General features: G+C 41.3%; 1 protein-coding gene and 1 long non-coding RNA gene across 2 annotated transcripts; one reads left to right on the forward strand and one right to left on the reverse strand.

The window, feature by feature from the left end:
• LOC124286517 (transforming growth factor-beta-induced protein ig-h3-like) lies at nucleotides 1-21854 on the forward strand. The gene is made up of 15 exons (XM_046722888.1): nucleotides 1-264; nucleotides 7715-7816; nucleotides 8345-8479; nucleotides 8656-8750; nucleotides 9072-9259; nucleotides 11812-12003; nucleotides 12944-13094; nucleotides 13851-13991; nucleotides 14500-14712; nucleotides 15669-15805; nucleotides 16940-17110; nucleotides 17982-18080; nucleotides 19209-19355; nucleotides 20150-20240; nucleotides 20695-21854. Exons 1-15 carry the CDS (start codon nucleotides 98-100, stop codon nucleotides 20994-20996), a joined length of 2331 nt encoding a protein of 776 aa, XP_046578844.1. The 5' UTR covers nucleotides 1-97; the 3' UTR covers nucleotides 20997-21854.
• Nucleotides 4054-23454, reverse strand: LOC124286519. The gene is made up of 3 exons (XR_006901050.1): nucleotides 23312-23454; nucleotides 4868-4871; nucleotides 4054-4069 (listed from the first exon to the last, which is right to left on the reverse strand). It is a non-coding gene; the product is annotated as an uncharacterized LOC124286519 (long non-coding RNA).
• Nucleotides 23455-24765: the final 1311 nt, after the last annotated feature.

Genomic DNA, 24765 nt, shown 5'->3' on the forward strand with positions numbered 1-24765 from the left:
AAATCTCCAAACAATAACACACCGTCTGCAGCAGTATTCCGCTGCCAGTACCTCCCCGTGCTGGACGACTGTTAGCATCCCTGTGTCAGAAGTCGTCATGAGGTTGTGTGTAGTTGCTGTGGTAGTTCTGCTCCTGCTCTCTGCCGTCTGTGACGGCAGACGAAGACGTGGGAAGCGACAACGACACGTGCAGAAAGACAGGTCGTCATGGGACTGGCCATCTTCTCAGAACTGGAAATCTTTTCTGGACAGACTGATGGGAAGGTGAGCTTGGACATTAAAGCAGGTTCATTTGTACATGCTGTTCCAGTCGTTAGGGGTCGTGCGTTATGTGTAGGGTACATTTTGAATTATTTAAGACTCAAAACCTTAAATCTTTTGTTCCCGGAATACGAATGAACTTAATGTTGTTGCGATTGTTTTGTTTGTAATTCTTATCTATCTGCGACTTGCCATATCCAAGGGTCAGTGAAAGAGAACATGGCTGTTCATATATTTGTCATCTGCATATTTCGGATGATTTTCTTTACATAAACATCAACCAGACATGATTATTCTTTAATCTTTGTGCCAGAAAAACAATTCATAATATATTTGAATACATTTCCAAATAGATTACCATGCTCGCAGTTAATTGCTTGTCATAATTTAATTCCACTTTCTGCAAGACTTTCTGATGGCAGATACAAACTTTCTGGTGGCAGATACTACACATGAATTAAAGATAGAACCGATATCTTCGATATGATATTTTGCACGCCACTTTTTCATGCAAGACACAGTGACATTAGCTACGTGTTTACGTTCATTCTAAACGGTTTCCGGTAAGTTGTCTTCTATGACGTCCGTGCTCAGAAAAAGGAAAGAAAATGGCCTCGATTTTTTTCGATTTTTCGCCGAGTCATATTTCCAAACTAACATGCCTAAAGTCAGTTCCGAGAGCGATTCTTTGGCTCCAGTTCTCTCTCAAGCTCTGTAACTAAATCCTCAACATATAAACAACTTTGAGTCGGGGCGAAATGTTAATTAACATATGTGGCATTTTGGGAGCAGGATGTTAGGGTTAATTTCTTGTGGCAAATATTCTTTCATAAACAGTTCAGTGAGTGCAAACGCGTAAAATGAAATAGCATTGAAATCCAAAATGTTTTGAATCTTGGTTCTAAACTCCCTACACAGGAGTGGTGGGAAATAAAGCCAGTTATTTAAGCATCGTTATCTGTTTCCAATGACGTCATATCCGGTGAGTAGATATGACACCTGCTGTTGGACGTGAATACTGTATAAAAAGCAAAATAACAGGGCTGTTGACTAATTCAACGTCAAACTTAAGTTAATGTTTGTAACATGCTAGCTACAAATGAGCGTATAGTTATCTGACGCAGAAACATTATGCTGGTCATATTTTAAAATATTTCCAAGTTCTAATTTGTTGCAAGACACATGCAAAATATACGCTATTACAAAGTAGGGTGAAACACATATTGTTAAGCACAAATATTTCGACAGAAGCTCTTTGCTAACATATACGTGGTTTCTTATGTCAAAGGGTGTGTGGGTAGCCTCAGTGGTTGGTGTGTTCGCTCATCAAGCTTGAATACCTGGTTTCAATAATTAAGGTGAAGGTCAATCGCCATACTTCTAGAATTGTGTTAATAATATGTTGCAAACGTAGTTCATTATTTTATTCTTAAAGTAGATAACAGTTATATTGGCCGTTATTCAATCGCAAGTGTACGAAGCAATACACCACATTGCTACCGTATACTAGGATCTGCAGTTCATGATAAAATACTTCCCCCCTTATCACGTGGGGGTGTTCACAACATGTCGCCTGGTTTACCTCAACGCGTTTGTTAAACCACTAATGTCTCTTTGCTATCAAGATAACAAAGGCCAAATCACTATATCAAGGTTATTTTAGAGCCAAATAAACTGAGAAAGATTATTTTGCCCACAAGCAAAGCTCCCTTTACGTTAACGTTCTCAAACTATGGAAGATAAATAAACATTATTATCAAACATGTTTGTTTGTTTGTTTACTGTTTAGGTTAGGAGTATATGAAAATGAGAGATAAACCAATATTTATAGTGTTTCAACAGTGATTTGGGTTAAGCGCTTCTTGTATGTCAGTTAACATTAAATATCAGATTCATATCGAGAGCGACCATAATCCGATGTGGGTCAAAGAAGGAAACCCACACCATGAAACGTAATAATTAGGCGAATCTGGCATGATTAAGGGACATAACTCTAACCTACTCTTTACTAAGGGACGTAACTCCCACCAGTAGCAAACTCGTACCTTACATTGTGAACTCTCTGTTATACCTAAACATGTGGAAAGTTAAATAACAACAACATGCAAATGAAGTATACGTCAGTATTTTAAGAAGGCGAAAACTAAAAAACATGTATATGTATTTGACATAGCTACCTGACTAGTTAGCCGTGTTTCGGAAACTGTTTTCAGACTAGTAGGAGGTAGGTTGGGGTCTTCAATTTTGTACATATGTGATGGAGGGGTGTCCTCAGCAATTCTATTTCTACACAAAAATGTTTATAAATTATGCTAAGCACTGTACATATGCTTCTCCATTAAAGTCAACATCATCACAACCCAGCCCACCCACACACCACCGTCAACAACAACAACAACAACAACAACAACACCTTCCTAGCCATAAATTATGAACGGTCCCTAACAGTTGATAATATTTTTTGGTCAAATATATGCGTTTAATTTCCTCAGCCTGCAATCAACTCGTGGAGTTAGGTCTCAAACCTCGACAAATATCACAGAGATTTGCCCTAATCCTTTGTCACAGCGATAACCCCGCCATTGACATACACTCCCGCCATCTTGTGATATCGCTTGTTGGGTTTGAAATGTTTTTCCTCACGGTAGTTATCCATTAATGTTATCTTATTGGACGCGGTAAGCCCTTGAGTGATAAATACTGCACAGACCAGGTTCGGTGAGAATGGTTTGTATTCTTCCTTGTGAAAGACGGGTGAGTCAGCATATGAGTGGAATGGAGTATACTGCTCGAAATAGGTTAGGGATCGACACGCTTCATGCTAATGTGTCCTCGATACATGAGAACCTCTGGTGCCGATTCCAGCCTCTAAATACACACGTGTGTAGATTTAAATATATCACACATTATACTACCCTATATTTAGCATACATATATATGCATATACATGCATTACACTCTACTATTTTTAGCATGCATATACACTATACAATCCTATATTTAGCATACATACACGTTGTACTTACCTATATTTGGCATGCATATACTTTACAGTTAGCATACATATACATTATACTACCCTATAATTAGCATACATATACATTATACTACCCTATATTTAGCATACATATACATTATACTACCCTATATTTAGCATACATATACATACCCTATATTTAATACATACATATACATTATACCCTATATTTAGCATACATATACATTTAGCATATACTACCCTATATTTAGCATACATATACATTATACTACCCTATATTTAGCATACATATACATTATACTACCCTATATTTAGCATACATATACATATACTACCCTATATTTAGCATACATATACAATATACTACCCTATATTTAGCATGCATATACAATATACTACCTATATTTTGCATACACCTATATTTTACCCATATTTTGCACATATACAATATACTACCCTATATTTAGCATACATATACAATATACTCACCCTATATTTTGCATACATACCCTTATATTTGCATATACAATACCTACCCTATATTTTGCATACATATACAATATACTACCCTATATTTTGCATACATATACAATATACTACCCTATATTTTGCATACATATACAATATACTACCCTATATTTAGCATACATATACATTATACTACCCTATATTTAGCATACATATACAATATACTACCCTATATTTAGCATGCATATACATTATACTACCCTATATTTAGCATACATATACAATATACTACCCTATATACTACCCTATATTTTGCATGCATATACATATAAATATACTATACTACCCTATATTTAGCATACAAATACATTATACTACCCTATATTTAGCATGCATATACTACCCTAATATACTACTACTATATTTTGCATACATATACAATATACTACCCTATATTTAGCATACAAATACATTATACTACCCTATATTTAGTATGCATATACAATATACTACCCTATATTTTGCATACATATACAATATACTACCCTATATTTAGCATACAAATACATTATACTACCCTATATTTAGCATGCATATACAATATACTACACTATATTTTGCATACATATACAATATACTACCCTATATTTAGCTTACAAATACATTATACTACCCTATATTTAGCATACATATACTTCATACTACCCTATATTTTGCATACATATACATTTTACTACCTTACATTTAGCATACATTTCATTACTCTATATTTAGAATACATATACATTATATTACCCATATTTAGCATATATATATGCATTATACTATCCTATATTTAGCATACATATACAATATATTACCCTATATTCAGTATACATAAACATTATATTGTCCTGTATCTAGAATACATATACATTATACTACACCATACTTGCGATATGGTATAGCAGGACGTCGGGTTGAATAGTTAATATGTAATTAATGATAATGATGATGATGATGATGATGATGATGATGATGATGATGACGACGACAGTTTGGTCATTTCAAGTCACATATATACTTGCGAACAGCGGGCCCTAAAGATCCGGAATCAATTGTGTGAATTTTTATATTGAAACACACAGACATTTTGTGAACATAACTCTCCATATAACACTAAACCATAGCTTGCCCGAATAATTCATATATCACAGTGTTCTTGATAGACATCATTTCACACTGGGGCCGGTGGGTTAACCTAGTAGGTAAAGCGTCCGCTCGTCAAGCTGAAGACTCAGGTTCGATTCCCCACATGGGTACAATGAGTGAGGCCCATTATGGTGCCCCCCGCTGTGATAATGCTGGATTATTGTTTGAAACTGCGTAAAACCACACTCACTCATTTCGCACTGCCGAGCAGAACATGTCAGCACAGTTTACACACAAACCCTTAGCATACATTGTATGGTATATGTTACATTCTGATGACAGCAATTCCGGCGGAAATAACCTTTGACATCTTTGTCACATTTACTTCTCTTGAAACTAGCTATATATACTTCCTCCTCAGCACTCAGCGTTTGAAGCATATCCTCTCATCAACAAGTGATGGAATCCGGGAATCTGGTACAAACAGGTCGTCCTCGCAACCTCCACCACGCCCATAGTGAACATCTAGCGTTGCATGGGAGTTTCACATAATGGGGGATGGGGTTAATAACGGGCTTCTTGATTACCTGAGTAAGCACCGAATTATATGTATGCCAAATACACACACACACACACACACACACACACACCCTAAAACTCGAGACCCACACCCGAACCTCACTCTCTCCACACATGGACATACACACACTGTAACATACCCCCCGTACCCTGCGAACACCCTAAATACTCTGGTATATGCTGAAGATGGTTCACAAAGGAATATGCTTAAAGATTTCTGTGTATACAGATAAATCCCGTTCAAACGAGCGGCAACGTTGTTAAAAGAATCCGCTTTAACAGTCCCGACTATGTTGTTTTGTGTGTACAGATATTGTCTGTATGCATACAGAAAATGTCTCTACGTAAACAGATAACGTATCTATGTAAACAGATAATGTCTGTTTACAGATAACGTCTTTATGTATACATATATTGTCCCTATATACAGATATTGTCTCTATGAACAGATAGTGTCTCTATGTAAACAGATAATGTATCTTTTTAAACAGATAATGTTTCTATGCCTACAGATAATGCCACTATGAATACAGATAATGTCTCTATGTATATATATAATGTCTCTATGTATATATATAATGTCTCTATAAAAACGGATGTCTCAATGTAAACAGATAATGTTTCTATGCCTACAGATAATATCTCTATGCCTACAGATAATGTCACTATGTATACAGATAATGTATCTATGTAAACGAATGTCTCTTTTTAAACAGATAATGTTTCTTTGCCTACAGATAATGTCTCTATGTATATATATATAATGTCTATATAAACGGATGTCTCTATGTAAACAGATAATGTCTCTATGTATACAGATAATGTCTCTATGTAAACGAACGTTTCTTTTTAAACAGATAAGGTTTCTATGCCTACAGATAATGTCTCTATGTATGCAGATAATGTTTCTATGTAAACAGATAATGTCTCTATGTAAACGAATGTCTCTTTTTAAACAGATACGGTTTCTATGCCTACAGATGTCACTATGCCTACAGATAATGTCTCAATGTATACAGATAATGTCTCTATGTATACAGATAATGTTTCTATGTATACAGAAAATGTCTCTATGTATACAGATAATGTCTCTATGTATACAGATAATGCCTCTATGTATACAGATAATGTTTCTATGTATACAGATAATGTCTCCATGCCCACAGATAATGTCTCCATGCCCACAGATAATGTCTCTATGTATGCAGATAATGTCTCTATGTATACAGATAATGTTTCTATGTATGCAGATAATGTCTCTATGTATACAGATAATGTCTCTATGTATATAGATAATGTCTCTATGTATACAGATAATGTCTATCTATGTATCAACAGATAATGTCTCTATGTATACAGATAATGTCTCTATGCCTACAGATAATGTCTCTATGTCTCTATGTATATACAGATAATGTCTCTATGTATACAGATAATGTCTCTATGTATACAGATAATGTCTCTATGTATACAGATAATGTTTCTATGTATACAGATAATGTCTCTATGTATACAGATAATGTCTCTATGTATACAGATAATGTCTATGCCTACAGATAATGTCTCTATGTAATACAGATAATTTTATGTATACAGATAATGTTTCTATGTATACAGATAATGTCTCTATGTATACAGATAATGTCTATGCATACATATAATGTATCTATGTATACAGATAATGTCTCTATGTAAACAGATAATGTCTCTTTGTATACAGATAATGTTTCTATGTAACAGATAATGTCTCTATGTAAACAGATAATGTCTTTTAAATATGTGTGTGAAAACAGATAATGTTTCTATGCCTACAGATAATGTCTCTATCAACATATAATGGATCTATGTATATATATAATGTCTCTATGTATACAGATAATATCTCTATGTAAACTAATGTCTCTATGTAAACAGATAAGGTTTCTATGCCTACAGATAATGTCTCTATATACAGATAATGTCTCTATGTATACAGAATATGTCTATGAATACAGATAATGTCTTTATGTAAACAGATAATGTATCTATGTAAATAGATAATGTCTGTGCATAGAGATAATGTCTCTATGTATACAGATAATGTCTCTATGTAAACAGATAATGTTATGTGCATAGATATAATGTCTCTATGTATACAGATAATGTCTCTACTTATACGGATAAATGATAATGTTTTATGTATACATCATAACAGTACACTACTGTAGTATTCACGGTACAGATATTGTCTCCGTGAGGAAGATAAAGGTGATCAGTTAATATGGCGTCATGTTGCAGACTGGGTACCCGGAAGTATGGTTTCGGCCTTGGCCAGGACGAGGACCGCGTCTTTAACTTCGACTTCGGCTGGAACCAGCCATCCAGAGACTGGTGGAAGGGGTGAGTGGTTAGCTGCCAGTGGACCCTGTCACGTGGGGACAACATTGTTTCAAGGAATTTACATTTCTAATGACATCATCTTGGATTTAAGCATATATTTTTAATGTATTACTGATTAAAGTTTTAGCATTATGCATATAATGAAAATTGATAGCGAGATTGGGATTAAAGAGTTCTAGTATGTGAAACCCTGCGGACTCCGATATCAGTGTGCGAGAGAGCAAATGTTGTTTTACGCCGCACGCAACTATCAGTATTGCAACCACTTTCTGTTTGCATGTGCATATTCTTGTGTGGACCCCACCAACAACTGTTGACAGTACGAGTCACAATAAAATAATATTCGACATATATACACGTATGTCGAACTGACGGTAATAATCTCCGACATATACACACGTTATGTCGAACTGACAGTAAACATCCCAAGTATAGATGTTACGTCGAACATATCATTTAAACAAGTTCAGTACCATTTTTTCACGAGATACTCAGTGTTAACGAGTCACATGGCCCTGTTCTCTTCAGCCCCAACGTGTGCCTCACCAAGACGGACGAGGAGACGAACACCACGGAGACGGGGGTCGGCACCATCGCCCGTCACTTCAGCTTCCACAAGCACGTGTGCGACGAGACCGAGTCTGCCTATAAATGCACCATCACGTGAGTATATGTCGTCGCGTCACCTAGGTTTATCACGTCATTGAAATTGGTACATTACCTGAATTATATATTTTTTCCGAGAGGACAAAGCGAGTTGAAGTTATTGTTGATACAATGGGCTCTTCAAGTTTACAGAATGTGATGCTGTCATGTAGTTCTGACCTCATCTTCTTCAGGTCAAAGGTCATGGACAAGCAGAGGGTCGTGACGGAAGTGTACGAGTGTTGCCGTGGATACGCGAGAAAGGAAGCGGAATTTGGCTGTCCGAGAAGTATATGGCTTTCGAAAAAGACTATAATAGGATTATCTTAACACCAATCTATACATTTTTGCAAAGCAGTATGCCCTAGGATCTTTAATCAGTCTGAAAGAATGGCACATTCGTGACCAAAATTAAACGTCATGTTGTCCGCAAGATTATTTTGGAACCACTTCGATAAACAAGACATTTGTTAATCCGGATAACTTAACCGACCTGACTTTGGGGAATGTCTGATTGGAATAATGACCGCTGTTGTAGAGCTGGAACATTCTAGGGAGTACAGTCCAGAATACTGTTTTTGTCTGCATAAACTAATGTCCGTTGTTGTAGAGGTGGAACTGAAGGACCTGGTAGGGACAGTCCGGAGTCTGGGTCTGAGCGAGTTCCTGCGGGCAGCCGACAGCGTGTCCCTCACAGAGGAGTTCAAACAGGGTAACTTCACTCTCTTCGTCCCGGAAAACAAAGCCTTTGAGGACTTGAGAAGCGCTCTGCCAGAACTGAAGAAAATTATGCCAAAGGTAGCTGACCATGATCGTTACTCTTACCCAGTATGGACAGACTGGGTTCTGGGTTCCTGAACGTCATTAGACGCGACTAAGGCGAGAGACCAGTTGCTGACAAGGAGTGATTGCTACAATGTCTTTAATCGACACTGTAGGGGTGATGGGATGTAGGGGTTATGGGATGTAGGGGTTATGGGATGTAGGGGTTATGGGATGTAGGGGTTATGGGATGTAGAGGTTACCACCTCTGGTAATACGGTCCTTAATACCGCATGCTCACAATGGCGGTGAACCGAATAACCAACATTTGGTTGGATACATTCTAAGTCAGGTCTTCCTGGTGCATACGTGTGTCACCATTCTCCAGAGGATATTATGGGAAGACTAGCGTATTAGTATACTAGTAACTTATATTTACAGTAAGATACCGCTTGAATGGGAATCCAATGTTCGACCGACTGATACCGACATCGCTTAAAGCGGCATTGATCGTACCCGTCCTGGGTTGAGTTCCAGACCACAGGACGGTGGTGAACGGAAACCTTTAGTCTTGGAGTTGGTCTTCAGTGACCGTGCTTGTCATAAAGGCGACTTACAGACTCAGGGTCGTTGACAAGGCTGATGTATTTTGGTGTGTTTATCATCGTGTGCCAATTGTGTGGATATTTTTGTTTTACGTCAGCCACTGGATTATCTCGTCCAGACTCGATTATTTACAGATTGCCTTCATAGACAGTAAACTACGGTCTAACGAAGTCGAAGGGCTAACTGTAGTTCGTTGTCACATTTACACTAAAATATACATATTCGTCAGTTCGTTATAAACGGGGTTTAGTGTAGCTGGTATATTTTTGACTGCGGCGTTGAATATAAACAAAGAAGTTTGAAATCTCTGTCCTTGAAAGAAAACGCCCGACGTAAAGAACATTTAAGATACAGGATTAACTTGGACAGTATTCGAGTTGACTGAGTGTAGGGCATTCTGTGATGCATACTGACGGTCATGCATATTGCGTGATGCACACTGAGCGTATCTACCAAACCTCCCCCTGGGGTTGTTTGTTTGTCAGCTGAATCTGGTTAAGAAATAAGTCAAGGACAATTACTGCTGGATGCTCACGTGCCACTTTGGAATGCATTCACCAGATTCAATCAGTTGGCTTTTTCTTTGAGTAAATGCATTCTAACAGACCCTTTCACACACACTACCCCACCCCCTTGACACTCCCCCGACCCTGACACACAGGAGGGAGTCCGGAGTGTTTACACGACGCAGAAATGTGTCAGTTAGGCAAAAGTATAAACGCACAAAAAGAATATGTCGAGGGATAATCACACAAAAGCATTCGTTATAGCTCATTCTTGAAAAGAAATAGAGATGTCTTCAAATTCATGTCCTGAAATCTGTTGAACGGTTCACAACATTTCATTTCTTTAGAGGACATTTATTGGGTTACCATTGACATCCAGTTTTGTTACTTTAGGTAAAACCCTTGACATTTACACCATGTTCAAGGGCAAAACTTGTACAACACACAGCATACACCATACAACGTACAACATATCACAGACCCAAACAACATACAAATTAAAATATACAGCATACAGCATAAAACAAAAGTACAACATACAGTATATTGCATAGAGCATACAACGTATCACATGCAACATACAAATTACAAGTAGCATACAAGTACATCATCTAACATATAACGTACAACATACAATTGCAACATAAACAGACGGTATACAACATTCAAAATCAAAATACAACATGCAACATACAAGATACAACATACAGTGTAAAACATACAGCATACACCATACAGCTCATCGACTCATTCCATTGATTTCATAATTTCCTCAAAATATGATTTTCTAATCGCCGTTTTAATGAGTATTTCAGTTGCATCACGTCATGTCACTGTAATGTGGAGGAATATAGATGCCGGCTACCACTTGAAGCTAGCCAGTGATAAATCCAGAACCATATTCAGGGCCAATATGGGATTCGACACAACAATCTCTGATTTGAGTTCTGCTCAGTAAATGGCAGTACATGATATAAATAGGCCATCTCCAGCACTGACAAAAATATATACGCATTTGGACACTTTAAATTTAAATAAAAATAGATTCCATTTGTGACGCTTCAAAGTAAACTGCATGTACTACTAAACGCGAAGATCGTAACACGTGACAACCTATTGTTACAATATATGATATTCAGAGTCAAGGTCAAGTTGAAACCATTTTGCCAGTGTGTCATTGTACATTGATTTTCCTGCCATATCCATGTATAGACAAGTCACTTGCTCTTTCAATCTTGCCATGTGATATATGTGTGTAGAGTTGCTTCCCTTGGATTTGCCCGAGTCCCGCATGGTTGGTTCTAATCCCAGATTGCTTCCTGGTTTGACTTCACCATGAACGTGAATCTGGCCTTGAGAATTCCTCGACAACTGCCTTTCTCCCACATCAAGCAGAAACACCACACACTGAACGGAAGTACTGTTAGCGATATTTAGTCAATTCACTCACTCACTCAATTCGTTCACGTTTTCTAGGACATGCCAAATGTGGTGATGGTGTCCAAGCCAGTGTCCAACCTGGTGCTGACGGACACTCAGAACCTCCTCCTGGGTCACATGGCTTCTGGTCAGTACAAGATCAGCAACCTGCAGGACGAGCAGCTGGTGGAGACCGGAAGTCCATACAAGTCCAAGATCAGGATCAACTTCTACGAGGGACCACAGAGGGTATGTCTACTGACATGGATTATTTAGAAACTAACCTCAGGGAACGGGGACAGTAATGTGTTGTGACGTTGTGAATGACAACTTGGGTGGTAAGGGCGTTCTGATTGGTAATTCCAAGTTGAGAGAAGGTTATTCTTTTCATTACCCATAGTCTTATATTTTGAGAAGAAAGAAGAATTTGTGTTTTATAGCCCTTGTTGGAACAATACCAAAGTTAATATAATGGTGGAATTGTTTTATGACGTGGAACAGTGGATGGCTTGACTTACGTGAACTCAACATATCTGCATCTCAACATGCGGCTCTCGGCCGCCCTTAAAACAACAAAACAAAAGAACAAATAAAACAATAGACATAAACAAAAGACAATGCTCAGTTAGAATTGGTCATTTTTCCGGGGCAAAACGGTAACATAGTCAGGAAATGGCTGTGTTAGGTCAAGTGTCTACAGCAAATGCTTCATCCATTGTGACAGACAAGCAGAGGAAAGCTAGGGTTGTCTGATGGAGCAGTGTGTTTCCCCATGTAGAAGTTTCTCATTCCCTGTAACGAGGGGCACAAATATCCTTGTCGATGATGGCTGTGCAATTTGGTGTAAAGACTTGTCCTCCTTAGACGTGCCAGGATCGCTGATGGCCGATGTGCGCCTCCCATAAAACGTTGCATGTGGTTGAATGAAACAGCACTAAATTCACTGGCTCACTTGTCACGAACCTGCTAATGCGAAAAGTTGTATCTGTCCGTCTGTGTGTGAGTGCGCGCGTGTGTGTGTGCGCGCAAGTGTCTGTCTGTCTGTGTGTGTTTGTGTGGGCGTGGGTGTCTTTCATCTCTTTCAGTTTCTTTCCTTTATCTAGCTGTCAGTGATGTAACTGGCGCATCTTTCAAGGCCGCGTTTGACCCGATTTTCCGTTCTAATATCTATTGATTCAACTCTACGTAGCTGATGACCGCCAACTGTGTACGGGTGAAGTCTGCTGACATCGTGGCCACCAACGGTGTCGTTCACAAGATTCAGTCGTTGCTGCAACCTGTGACTGGCACCATTGTCGACATCATCAGCAAGTCGCCACAGTTCGGCATCCTGAAGACCGGTCAGTGGATAGTGTGTGGCCAAAGTCATGTCAAGTTCGATAACTGAACCAACATCACTACCAGTGATTCAATCATTATTCAATGATTACAGACGTCCTGCTTTATCCGTTATTGTCTTTTATCATAACTGCAACAGAAAGTTATAGCCATGTATTCAGTCCCCAGAGGTACAGGTGGCCAGTTCGTCTAAACATGTTGTAAAACGCCACGTTGCGTCCCTTAGGTACGACATGATGTTATAAACCCACCATCGTCAGTTTCATTAAAATGGTAACGTCTATGATCTCCATGACTTTAAACCCGTGAAGATCAGGGTATGAATTGGTCTTCAGCAACCATGCTTGTCGTAAGAGGCGATTAACGGGATCGGGTGATCAGGCTCGCTGGCTTGGCTGACATGTCATCGTATCCCAGCCACGTAAACTGATGCTCATGCTGTTGATCACTGGATTGTCTGGTCCAGATTTTATTATTTACAGACCGCCTTCATAGAGTGCGGCGTTAAACAACAAACCAACAAAAACATCACTTAGGCTTGGCTTCAGCTGACATGCAGTCATGAAGCTGGAATATCGTGGATAGCCCACTCACTCACTCACCCATACACCCAAACACACCCACCCACCCACTCACTCACCAAACTGAAACATAACAGGGAGCCCTCATATACTGACAACCCAGATCGCTCTGACCCAACCCAGAGAATGCAACGCTGGCCTTGTAAGTCCAGAAATGACCCGTAATGTTTGTTTCAGCCTTAGCCCGGGCGAAGCTGGTCCACATGTTCCGAGGCGAGGGTCAGTTCACAGTGTTCGCCCCCACAGACGCCGCCTTCAGGAAGATGGCGCCACAACTCCTTGAGAAGCTGCTGAGTGGACAGGAAGAGTGTCTACAGAGTGAGTGACCGTCAGCCTCAGTGAGTTGCCTTGAAGGAGGAGCCCAGCAGTCTTGTTAGACATTTGGCAAAAACAGTCTCAGGCTCCTTGTCCAAACAATTAAACAGTCGGTACTTGAGACTTGCATAGATGAAAAACAAACAGGACGAGGAAATAACATTATGTGATGTAGTTTATTTTGTGTCATCTACCCGACGGCGTGGTCCACTCCTGTTCGTGCTATCAACCAGTGGTGTTCCTGGTCCATTCTATTTTAGGCCGTTATTATGTAGATGGTGCACTCGCTCGTTTGTACTGGTAGTTTAAATGGATATTATCTAAGCTCAGTGTCGTCTATAAAGCTTTTCCGTGAACAGTAATGTCTTGCTGTTTCTTCCCGTCACCTTGCAGAGGTCATGATCCAGTAGTCTTAGGTCAAGGTCGAATACCGGAAGTAATTTGGGTTCTTCTCCAACGAGCTGACTCCCTCATGTTGCTTTTTATTATTCCCGATTGTTCTGCTCCACAGAGGTGCTGAAGAACCACGTTCTGCCGAATGTCATCTGCTCTGCCATCATCCAAGGTCACGCCAAGTCTTACAACCTCCTCAACGCCTACATCAACCTCACCCGTGACGACGACGACAAGGTGTTTGTGGGCAAGGCGCAGGTCGTACAGAAGGACCTGATGGCAACGAATGGCGTCATCCACGTGATTGATGACGTCCTGGTACCAGACGAAGGTAGACACGAACCTCTGGGTCACATATCCCCAGATAGTCACTAGCTATAGCAAGCGTCATCTACTGCACTTGGTGGGGCGGTGGGGTAGCCTAGTGGCTACTGCGTTCGCTCGTCAGGCATGGGTTCGATTCCCCTCATGGGAGCAATGTGTGAAGCCCATTTCTGGTGTCCCTCGTCGTGATATTGCTGTAATATTGCTAAAAGCGGCGTAAAACTAAACTCACTCTCTGCACTTGGCCGGAACCTACATCTACGTTAATCAGTCAAAGTAACTCTGACCATTTGAGTCTTAGTGTTGATAACCGAACGTATTACTTACTGAAAAGCTGTTTTGTAAAATACTCTTCCTCGAGATTATCCTATTTCTGGATTAAGGACAACGTTTCATTACCGAACACAAATCCGAGTTAGAATTGGTTTTCAGTAACCCAAACTTGTCGTAAAAGGCGACTAACGGGATCGCCTGGAAATATGGATCATGACCCATGTGGATCTATAGTGACATCTATGTCTATAAATACATTTGACGACATTGTTTCGGATTCCAATTCTGCCCACTACAGTGTCTTACAATGGCGTTACACAAGCAATAACAGCACAAACCAAGACGGCAATCAGACATGCACGAAGCTCAAAAATACCGTTGGATATTAGACTTTGAAAGATTCTTTTAACAGGTAATATAATTAGACAGTCAGTTTCGGTTTCCGCCTTGTAGAATATAAGCGCAATGGGTCGTCTAGTACCAGACGCAGTTAGTGTCACCGTCACAAACATTAGAGTGATGGTATTCACACTACAAGGCTGTCCTCATCGTCTGTTGTACCTGTACCTCAATCGTCCCAGTACATATGTTGCTACTGCCAGAATCGTTGACATTCAAACCTCGACCTCGTTACATTCTGCAAGTTAAGGTATTGTTTAATCATGTCTAACCACACACTGTACATTCCAGCCCTGCGTATAACGGACATTGTTGAGAAGCACGGGGCAACCCTCATCCTTGGCCTTCTGAAAGAGGCTAAAATGATGAATGACCTTCAGAAGGCCAGCAACGTCACCTTCTTCGTCCCCTCCAATAAGGCTATCCAGGTAACCTTGGTATTCGCTGCTTGTAATTAATGATTCAGCCTTTGTCACAGATGCCTGTATCATTTATGGCCCGTGTTAGAACTGATTGTATATACTGAAATCTCTGACTGGGATGCGTGTTTACACTATGACCTGTGTTAGAGTTGTTTGTCTATAATGAGACCTCTGTCACAGATGTTTGTCTAACATGAGACCTCTGTCACAGATGCTTGTGTACAATGTGGCCTGTGTTAGACCTGTTGTGCACAATGAGACCGGTGCTTATGTAATGAGACGTCTGTTTCAATTACTAGTATACAACTGACTGACTGAGTTTAGTTTTACGCCGCTTTTAGCAATATTCCAGCAATATCACGGCGGGGGACACCAGAAATGGGCTTAACACATTGTGCCCATGTGGGGAATCGAACCCGGGTCTTCGGCGTGACGAGCCAACGCTTTAACCACTAGGCTACCCCACCGCCCCCACTAGTATACAATGGGACCTACCACTCAGCTACTTCTTTACAATAAGACCTGTGTTCCTTTACTTGTATAAAATGAGACCTATCACATATTTACTTGTATACAATGAGACCTGTGTTCCTTTACTTGTATACAACGAGACCTGTGTTCCTTTACTTGTATAAAACGAGACCTGTGTTCCTTTACTTGTATACAATGAGACCTGTGTTCCTTTACTTGTATACAATGAGACCTGTGTTCCTTTACTTGTATACAACGAGACCTGTGTTCCTTTACTTGTATACAATGAGACCTGTGTTCCTTTACCTGTATACAACGAGACCTGTGTTCCTTTACTTGTATACAACGAGACCTGTGTTCCTTTACTTGTATAAAACGAGACCTGTGTTCCTTTACTTGTATACAATGAGACCTGTGTTCCTTTACTTGTAAACAATGAGACCTGCGTTCCTTTACTTGTATACAATGAGACCTGTGTTCCTTTACTTGTAAACAATGAGACCTGCGTTCCTTTACTTGTATACAATGAGACCTGTGTTCCTTTACTTGTAAACAATGAGACCTGCGTTCCTTTACTTGTATACAATGAGACCTGTGTTCCTTTACTTGTAAACAATGAGACCTGCGTTCCTTTACTTGTATACAATGAGACCTGTTTGTGTATTTCAGGACCTCCCCGAGGAGACCGTCAACTCCCTCAGGGCCAACCCCGACTCCTTGAGGCGGCTGCTTCAGTATCACATCGTCCCCGACCGCGTCTCCTTCAACGCCCTCTACAACAACTTCCTTCTGGAAACATCCAACTCCGACAAGAGGATTAGGATCAACGAATACTCCTCGGTAGGCCACGGTAAACATGTTCGTGTGAATGGCTTGTGCTTTGATGGATGTCAGAACGTTGGAGTTTGAAGTACCTTGAAGTCGTGGTCATTGTCCTTGAGTGTACATGAAGACGTACACTGTACATGCTTGTATATTGAACTTTCGAAATGCTGGTTACAGTAGGTCTCGAAGATTTGATTAGAGATTCAGATTTTATTTTCCTAATCGGCGGTCTGATTTTTCTGTCTGGTTAACCCTGGGGCACTGAAGAGTGAGTGAGTTTAGTTTTACGCCGCTTTTAGCAATATTCCAGCTATATGGCATCGGTCTGTAAATAATCGGATCTGGACCAGACAATCCAGGGATCAACAGCATGAACATCAATCTATGCAATTGGGATACGATGTCATGTGTCAACCCAGTCAGCGAGCCTGACCACCCGATCCCGTGAGTCGCCTCTTAGGACATTAAACCTGGGGCACTGATGAGTGAGTGAGTTTACTTTTACGCCGCTTTTAGCAATATTCCAGCAATATCACGGCGGGCTTCACACATTGTTCTGTAGGTTTTTGCTTATGGATCCATAGTTTAGACCTGGTCGATCAAACGTTCACATGTCTCTTCAAAGGTTTTATAAGACCACGGGTAAAATTACGTCCATTTGGCATAGTACGGGAGAACATTGTTGTAACGTCATGATAACGATGACGTCTCAAAAATGTTAAAAGCATTCTGATGCATTTTCATTCTAGCGATAGTTCCCGGGAGCTATTGCTAGATGTGGCCCCAAGCGAGATCTGCTGTGGGTAACCGTTTTGGATAAGCTGGTGTATGGATTGGTTGACTTTTCAAGACAATCTGAAACATTGAAAACCTGCTCATTTTACAGTTCCCGTTCGGAACCGACTGGAAGCAGACTGCCCAGTGTGCTCCAATCTCAACCAGAGACGTGGAGTCGTGTAATGGCGTCATCAACATTATCGAGAAGGTAGGCCACCAAATCTTAGAGCTGGAGGTGATGTTTGCACCCTCTAGCTGCATAGTAGACAGAGGTTCCATACACTGTGGATTAGGCCATCACAGACATGTTCATTACAGAGACAGTTTATGGGGCTTCATGAAACGGTAAGGCTTGGAATCCTTATACATGAATATGACTTTTGCTCTTTTCAGTTGACTAATAGAACATTTATCAGAAATATTGCTATATTATATTATGTGAAGAATATAATATGGAAGTTGACAAAAACTATGCATTTACGGCATACATTTAACCATTTTAAATAATTTGGGGCATTTTGACCAAATTTGCTGTGGCATTTTGTAGCTAGGGCGATTTGACGGGCATCCGTTTTTCGCAGTATTTTTAGCCTTCTGGGAATGTAGTCACCCACATAACGACTTGAAACAAATGCTGACGTAAGTAAATATTATATCATGATTTAGGCTTCCAGAGAGAAATGATAACTACGGGGTGTTTGTTTAACTGTGTTCCCGGTGGATGTCACTGATGAGATTGCCGCACTCACTTTTGGAACTTCTATTCGAGTATTTTATCTGTTCGATTATCGATGTTTTTTGCTTTTTTGTTGAAATTGCTTTGATATTCGATTTTAAGGTTTAATCATGCTAAAAAATACAAATGGAAGCGGGATAATGTCTTTAAAAGAGTCATGTCACAAACACGGCGGATGAGTACCCGATATTCAGTAGGTGTACTGGAACACTGGAAGGCCAGCCATTGTTGGCAGAAAAGAGAGACATGAAATGCGATAATAAATAGGTATAATTACGGGATAGCGGGACCTTTGACCTTTGACGTGACAGTGGAAGTGGTGATGTCACTAAATTTAGTCGTACGTTACTATTATTCATTGGCTACTGTATAAACCTCAAGTCTTGCTGCTCACTGGTTTAAGGATTCCTGACTTATCAGTGCTCTAATCAGCGCTCAGTGCCAAGACCTGATCACCCTCTTGCTTCCAGTATTTCATAATTCTACGGTTATGATATATACTATGTTTGTATTCGCCACAATACGCCCAGAACTGCCGTTATACCTAAGAAATGTTGCTTACAAATTATTAAATTCAACGTTTAAACCTGTCACCCCCAGGTGATGATCCCTCCGACCGGCAACGTGGTGGACGTCCTGGCTCTGGACTCGCGCTTCTCTCAGCTGGTGGGCCTCATCAAGAAGGCGGGTGTGGCGGACCAGCTCCAGGAGGAAGGACCCTTCACCATCTTCGCCCCAACAAATCAAGTGAGGAAAAACGATATTTTATTACATGTCCCATTCCTCTATTTCTTTTATGCCGGGGCGGTGGGGTAGATTAGTGGCTAAAGTGTTCACTCGTCACGCCGAAGGCCGGGTTCGATTCCTCACATGGATACAATGTGTGACGCCCATTCCTGATGCCTCCCGCCGTGGTAAGGCTAGAATATTGCTGAGATCAGAGCAAAACCAAACTCGCTCACTCTGTTATGCTATTTGTACCTGGGAAATATCTCTGTGATGTCGTGACGCAAGATCTTGAGTTTACTTAAAGGAGGTCTTCATTCTGTTCTTTGGCAGTAAAAGCACGTTTGACTCATGAGAGTTTACATAACCTGAAGTTTATGATCCAATTAGCTTAATGATTAAACAGGGCAAACATATCAGCTTTTGACTTTCTACCAGCATCGAGGGTGCCGTTGTACAAAACAACCTTAGCGCTAAAGACTTAAGTCTATGTTAAGGTATGGGAGTTACGGTCACCTTAGCGCTAGGATTGCTTTGTACAAAGACACCCTGGACACCACTGGGGAAGTTTAAAGTTGTCGTTTCTGAGGACTGTAAATAAACACCTTCAACAACCGCCCGGCCAACCAGACCCACCCTGCCCCTAACACACACAGAAACACATATATATGTACGGACGTTGTTCCATGACCGCATGACAATACATGACCAGTCCCTCAAATTTAGTACATACACACACTCATGACCTCATGACCTTCCTGTGAATCCCCGCTCCCTTCCCTTCTGGTTTACCACCAATGCCTCGCTGTCTCCAGGCCTTCAAGACTCTGGGCAAGGACGCCATGAAGAGGCTACGGAACAACACCGACGAGCTGAGGGCCGTCCTGAAAAACCATCTGGCGAAGGGTAGGTAGCACTGAATATATCTATAAAACCTTCAGTGAGAAAACAATCTTTCTAAAAGTTGGTCGAATGATGTAATAACGAACGAATGAATGCTGATACGTTAGATCACCAATACATCAAGGTGGTCTGTAAAATCAATACATCAAGGACATGCCTGCTAGATACTTCATCCTTGTGTTGTACTCGTCAGAATGGCATGCCTGGGGGCGTGGTGGGCGAACTGGCTAAAGCGCCAGGCTAGTGATCCAACGAGCTTGAGGTGAGGTGACGCGGATCGAGCCCACCTGTGACGATGGATGGATGGATGGATGGATGGATGGATTGGATGGATGGATGGGATGGATGGATGGATGCCTGCCTGCCTGCCTGCCTGTTATATATTTGATCCTTGACTTGTCCTGACTGAAGGACATACCGGCTACTATACAAAGGTATTATCTGTTTGTTCCACCAGACGCCCTGTGCTGTGCAAGTATTTTCAAGAACGGCTGGTATGGAAGTCCCAGACTCCGGACTATCGGAGGTGAGGTGTTCCGGCTGGAGCGACGGAGCCATGACTACATCCGGATCGGACCCGCCATGATCACCGAGTGCGACAACACCGGCAGTAACGGGGTTGTCCACGTCATCGACCGTGTGCTGGTGGAGGGGGAGAGAAAGCAGATGCTAGCCAGGCTGCTCGGGAAGGGCCATGGGAATTGGGGGAGGGGCCATAGGAACTGGGGGAGGGGCCGCAACGTGCGACCCCGCTTCTAGCCCTAGACGGCGACACCAACAAGCTCGTTAGCAGGGGATCTGTGGCCATGACAACAAGAACGGACTTATATACCTACCGCAGAGTGACTTTAGCTACAAGATCAGTTAGTCTCTCACCTATTTTCTGTTTTTGATGTTTTTTGGTCTTAATTTGGAATTTCGGGAGGAAACATACATTTTTGATATCTTATGTATATTGCCAGGAGTTGTACTGCCATATGTTATACTGCCATTTGTTTCACTGCCACAAGGTGTTCTACCCTACAATGTTTCCCTCGCAGGTATTCTTCTTCTGTGTGTTAAACTGCCAGGTGTTCTACTGTCAGGTGGTCTGCTCTAAGGTGTCCAACTACGAGCTATCCCTCTGTGAGGTGTTCCAGTCAGGTGATATGGCTCATTACAGCTGGGCTCTACTTTAGTATGCCAGAAATTACAGAGTTAGAGGTTGCATATACAAGCAGAGTAACTTCACTCACTCACTCAGAATGTATTGCTGGAGACCAGGCAGCCAGAATGTTCAAACTGTCATCAAGTCAGTCAAAACAATTTTTAATTATATAGCAATCAATTTAGGATTGCCCAAACTGAGTTGATGTCAGAGTTTCACATGAGTTGTCATTTCTGGTATTAATGGAGTATTTTCAAAATATCGTAAAACCATTCTCATTCATGATCTAGTGAGTGAGCTGAGTGACACCAGGTGTCCACATGGTCGATGTTTCCTCCTCCACCTCTGTACATAACCTCCTGCCTCTGTACATAGCAATGTGATGTCCTATACATGTACGTCATACATCTACAGAACAGTACTCCATCTTGAAACTCATTAATATTCTTTCTAATAAAATATGCAATTTATACATCTTGTGATTTCTTTATGACACCGAGTGAGTGAATGAGTCATCGATAGAGAGAGGATCGAATGAGTGACAGTTTTGAGAGTGAGAAAGTGATCACATGACTCATCGATAGAGAGAGTGATCGAATGAGTGACAGTTTTGAGAGTGAGTGAGCGAGTGATCACATGACTCATCGATAGAGAGTGATCGAATGAGTGTCAGTTTTGTGAGTGAGTGAGTGAGCGAGTGATCACATGACTCATCGATAGAGAGTGATCGGATGAGTGACAGTTTTGTGAGTGAGTGAGTGAGCGAGTGATCACATGACTCATCGATAGAGAGAAGATCGAATAAGTGAGGTGAGTGTGATCGAATGAGTGACAGTTTTGTGAGTGAGTGAGAGCGATCACATGATTCATCGATAGATGACTCATCGATGAGAGAGAAGACATCGAATCGAAGTGACAGTTTTGTGAGTGAGTGAGCGAGTGATCACATGACTCATCGATAGAGTGGTCGATCGGATGAGTGACGAGTGATCACATTTCGATAGAGAGATGAATGAGTGACAGTTTTGAGAGTGATCACGAGTGATGACTCATCGATAGAAGATGAGTGATCGAGTGAGTGAGCGAGTGATCACATTTTGAGAGTGAGAATGAGTGACAGTTTTGAGAGTGAGTGCGATCACATGACTCATCGATAGAGAGAGGATCGAAGACAGTTTTGTGAATGAGTGACTCATCGATTTTGTGACAGTGATTGAATGAATGTGGGAAAGAGTTAGTGTTTGATCGAGACAGTGACGATGCATGGCTGACGAGTGGAGTGAGTGCGGGTGATAAAGTAGGTTATATCACAGCATCTCAACTCAGTGTGGGATAAAGCCTAAAGTGAAAATGTCTTTCAGACACTAACACCATAAGCCTCTATGGGGCAAACCGGGATTGGAATCTTTGACCCAAAGCCACACTGCTCATCACATGTGATTCCGGAGTCCACTTGGCCATCACCTGAATGAATGTTGTTACATGCCAGTCAGCCATATTCTAGCTGTATGACAGAGACCAGTAAACATCTGGACTGGACACACGTGACAGAGAGCATTCATGAAGACCGACCAATACTGCCGATACACAACATGGAGTCAGCACAGTTCCTCACCACCTGGTTCAGGACAGTCACCACAGGACAGGGGGATGGGGACCTGTTGTAATCCAGATGTCCACCGATGTCTTGACCAGATAAACCAGGGGTTGACAGCATGAGCACCAATTAACACTATCTGGGCAGAATGACACCATCATATCAGTTCAAAGTATTAGGTATTAGTATTTATTTTTATGGGTATAATTTTAGCGCAATAGTCCATCCCATGTGCATGCTCAAAGCGCTTTGGTTTTTTCCCTCAATCACTGGATGTCAGTCTCAGCGGCACTTCACATGATATATATATAGCGCACATATCCACGCAACTAGTACATGCTCAAGGCACTGGTATTTCGTCCCTCGATCATTGGATGTCTATGTCAGCGGCACATCGTACTTTCAATCTCAACTCAATGCGGATCATACAAACTCTTGCAGCCACTAGGCGCACCAAATTAATGTGACTTTCCCATCCTTACGAGGCACCCATTCCCAGCTGGGTGGACTGGGACACATAGTCACAGTACTTTGTCCAAGTTTACTGAACGAGGCACGTTGCTGTACCCGCAACTAGGTGTTTGCACGTATTCATGTGGCCACCATCTGGTCATATATCAACGGATTCGTGGGTTCTTTTAAGTGCACAGGGTTGTGTACTGTACACTAGGGGTTGTGACAACACTGAAAGAGTCTGCACACAATGTTGACTCCAAGGTTTTTACACCCGGTCACAGGTGGCCTCGATCCGGACACCTTAAACTCGCTGGATGACCAGCCTGGCGCCTTTGACAGCTCGATCACCACGCGACCCGTGAAGTTCCGGGGTAGAATAGGTCTTCAGCAACCCATGTGCTTGCCATAAAAGGCGACTATGCTTGTCGTAAGAGGCGACTAACGGGATCGGGTGGTCAGTTTCGCTGACTTGGTTGACACATGTCATCGGTTCCCTATTGCGCAGATCGATGCTCATACTGTTGATCACTGGATTGTCTGGTCCAGACTCGATTATTTACAGACCGCCGCCACATAGCTGGAATATTGCTGAGTGCGGCGTAAAACTAAACTCACTCACTCACTCACAACTCACTCTATCACCACGCCCCTGCCCTCCCCCAATGACATGAAACATGGGAATTGAGTAGCTGGTTTTATTTCCTTAGTCTGTGTCAAGATGAAGACACCGGTTGGTTGGCAATCACAAATATATACAAATATATAATAACAGTGGTAATAGTAAATGTACTAAGAGTCTGATCATAGCCTCCCACAATCATTCAGACAAGCCAACATTAACAATTACAACATAAGATAATATTAACCAGATGAGAGATATGAAACAGAAAATAATGAAGACATCCATATCACAGGGAGTTAGTGGGTGAGATCGGTTTAACACCGTATCACAGGGAGTTAGTGGGTGAGATCGGTTTAACACCGTATCACAGGGAGTTAGTGGGTGAGATCGGTTTAACACCGTATCACAGGACAAGTGGACGGAAATATAATGTTTGGCTGCAAAATGACTTGTATGGCTGACAAATAGGTGCTACACAGAGTGGGTGAGCGTGGTTTTACTATACTCTATATCAGCCAATCACAGTTGAGGACACAACAACTGGCATCTCTCATTGTACTGGAATCTTCGTCCTTGGACTGATACTTGACAACATTAACCACTCGGTGTTGCACTGAGACCCTGTATATCTGGTAACATTGTATGCATCTCCAACAGAAGCTCCACAGACAATCCTCACGCACTCCACTGATTTCAATCAACTTTA

This window comes from Haliotis rubra, unplaced genomic scaffold (genome assembly GCF_003918875.1).
Source record: "Haliotis rubra isolate DU_JTF1 unplaced genomic scaffold, ASM391887v1 Scf385, whole genome shotgun sequence".
NCBI lineage: Eukaryota > Metazoa > Mollusca > Gastropoda > Lepetellida > Haliotidae > Haliotis > Haliotis rubra.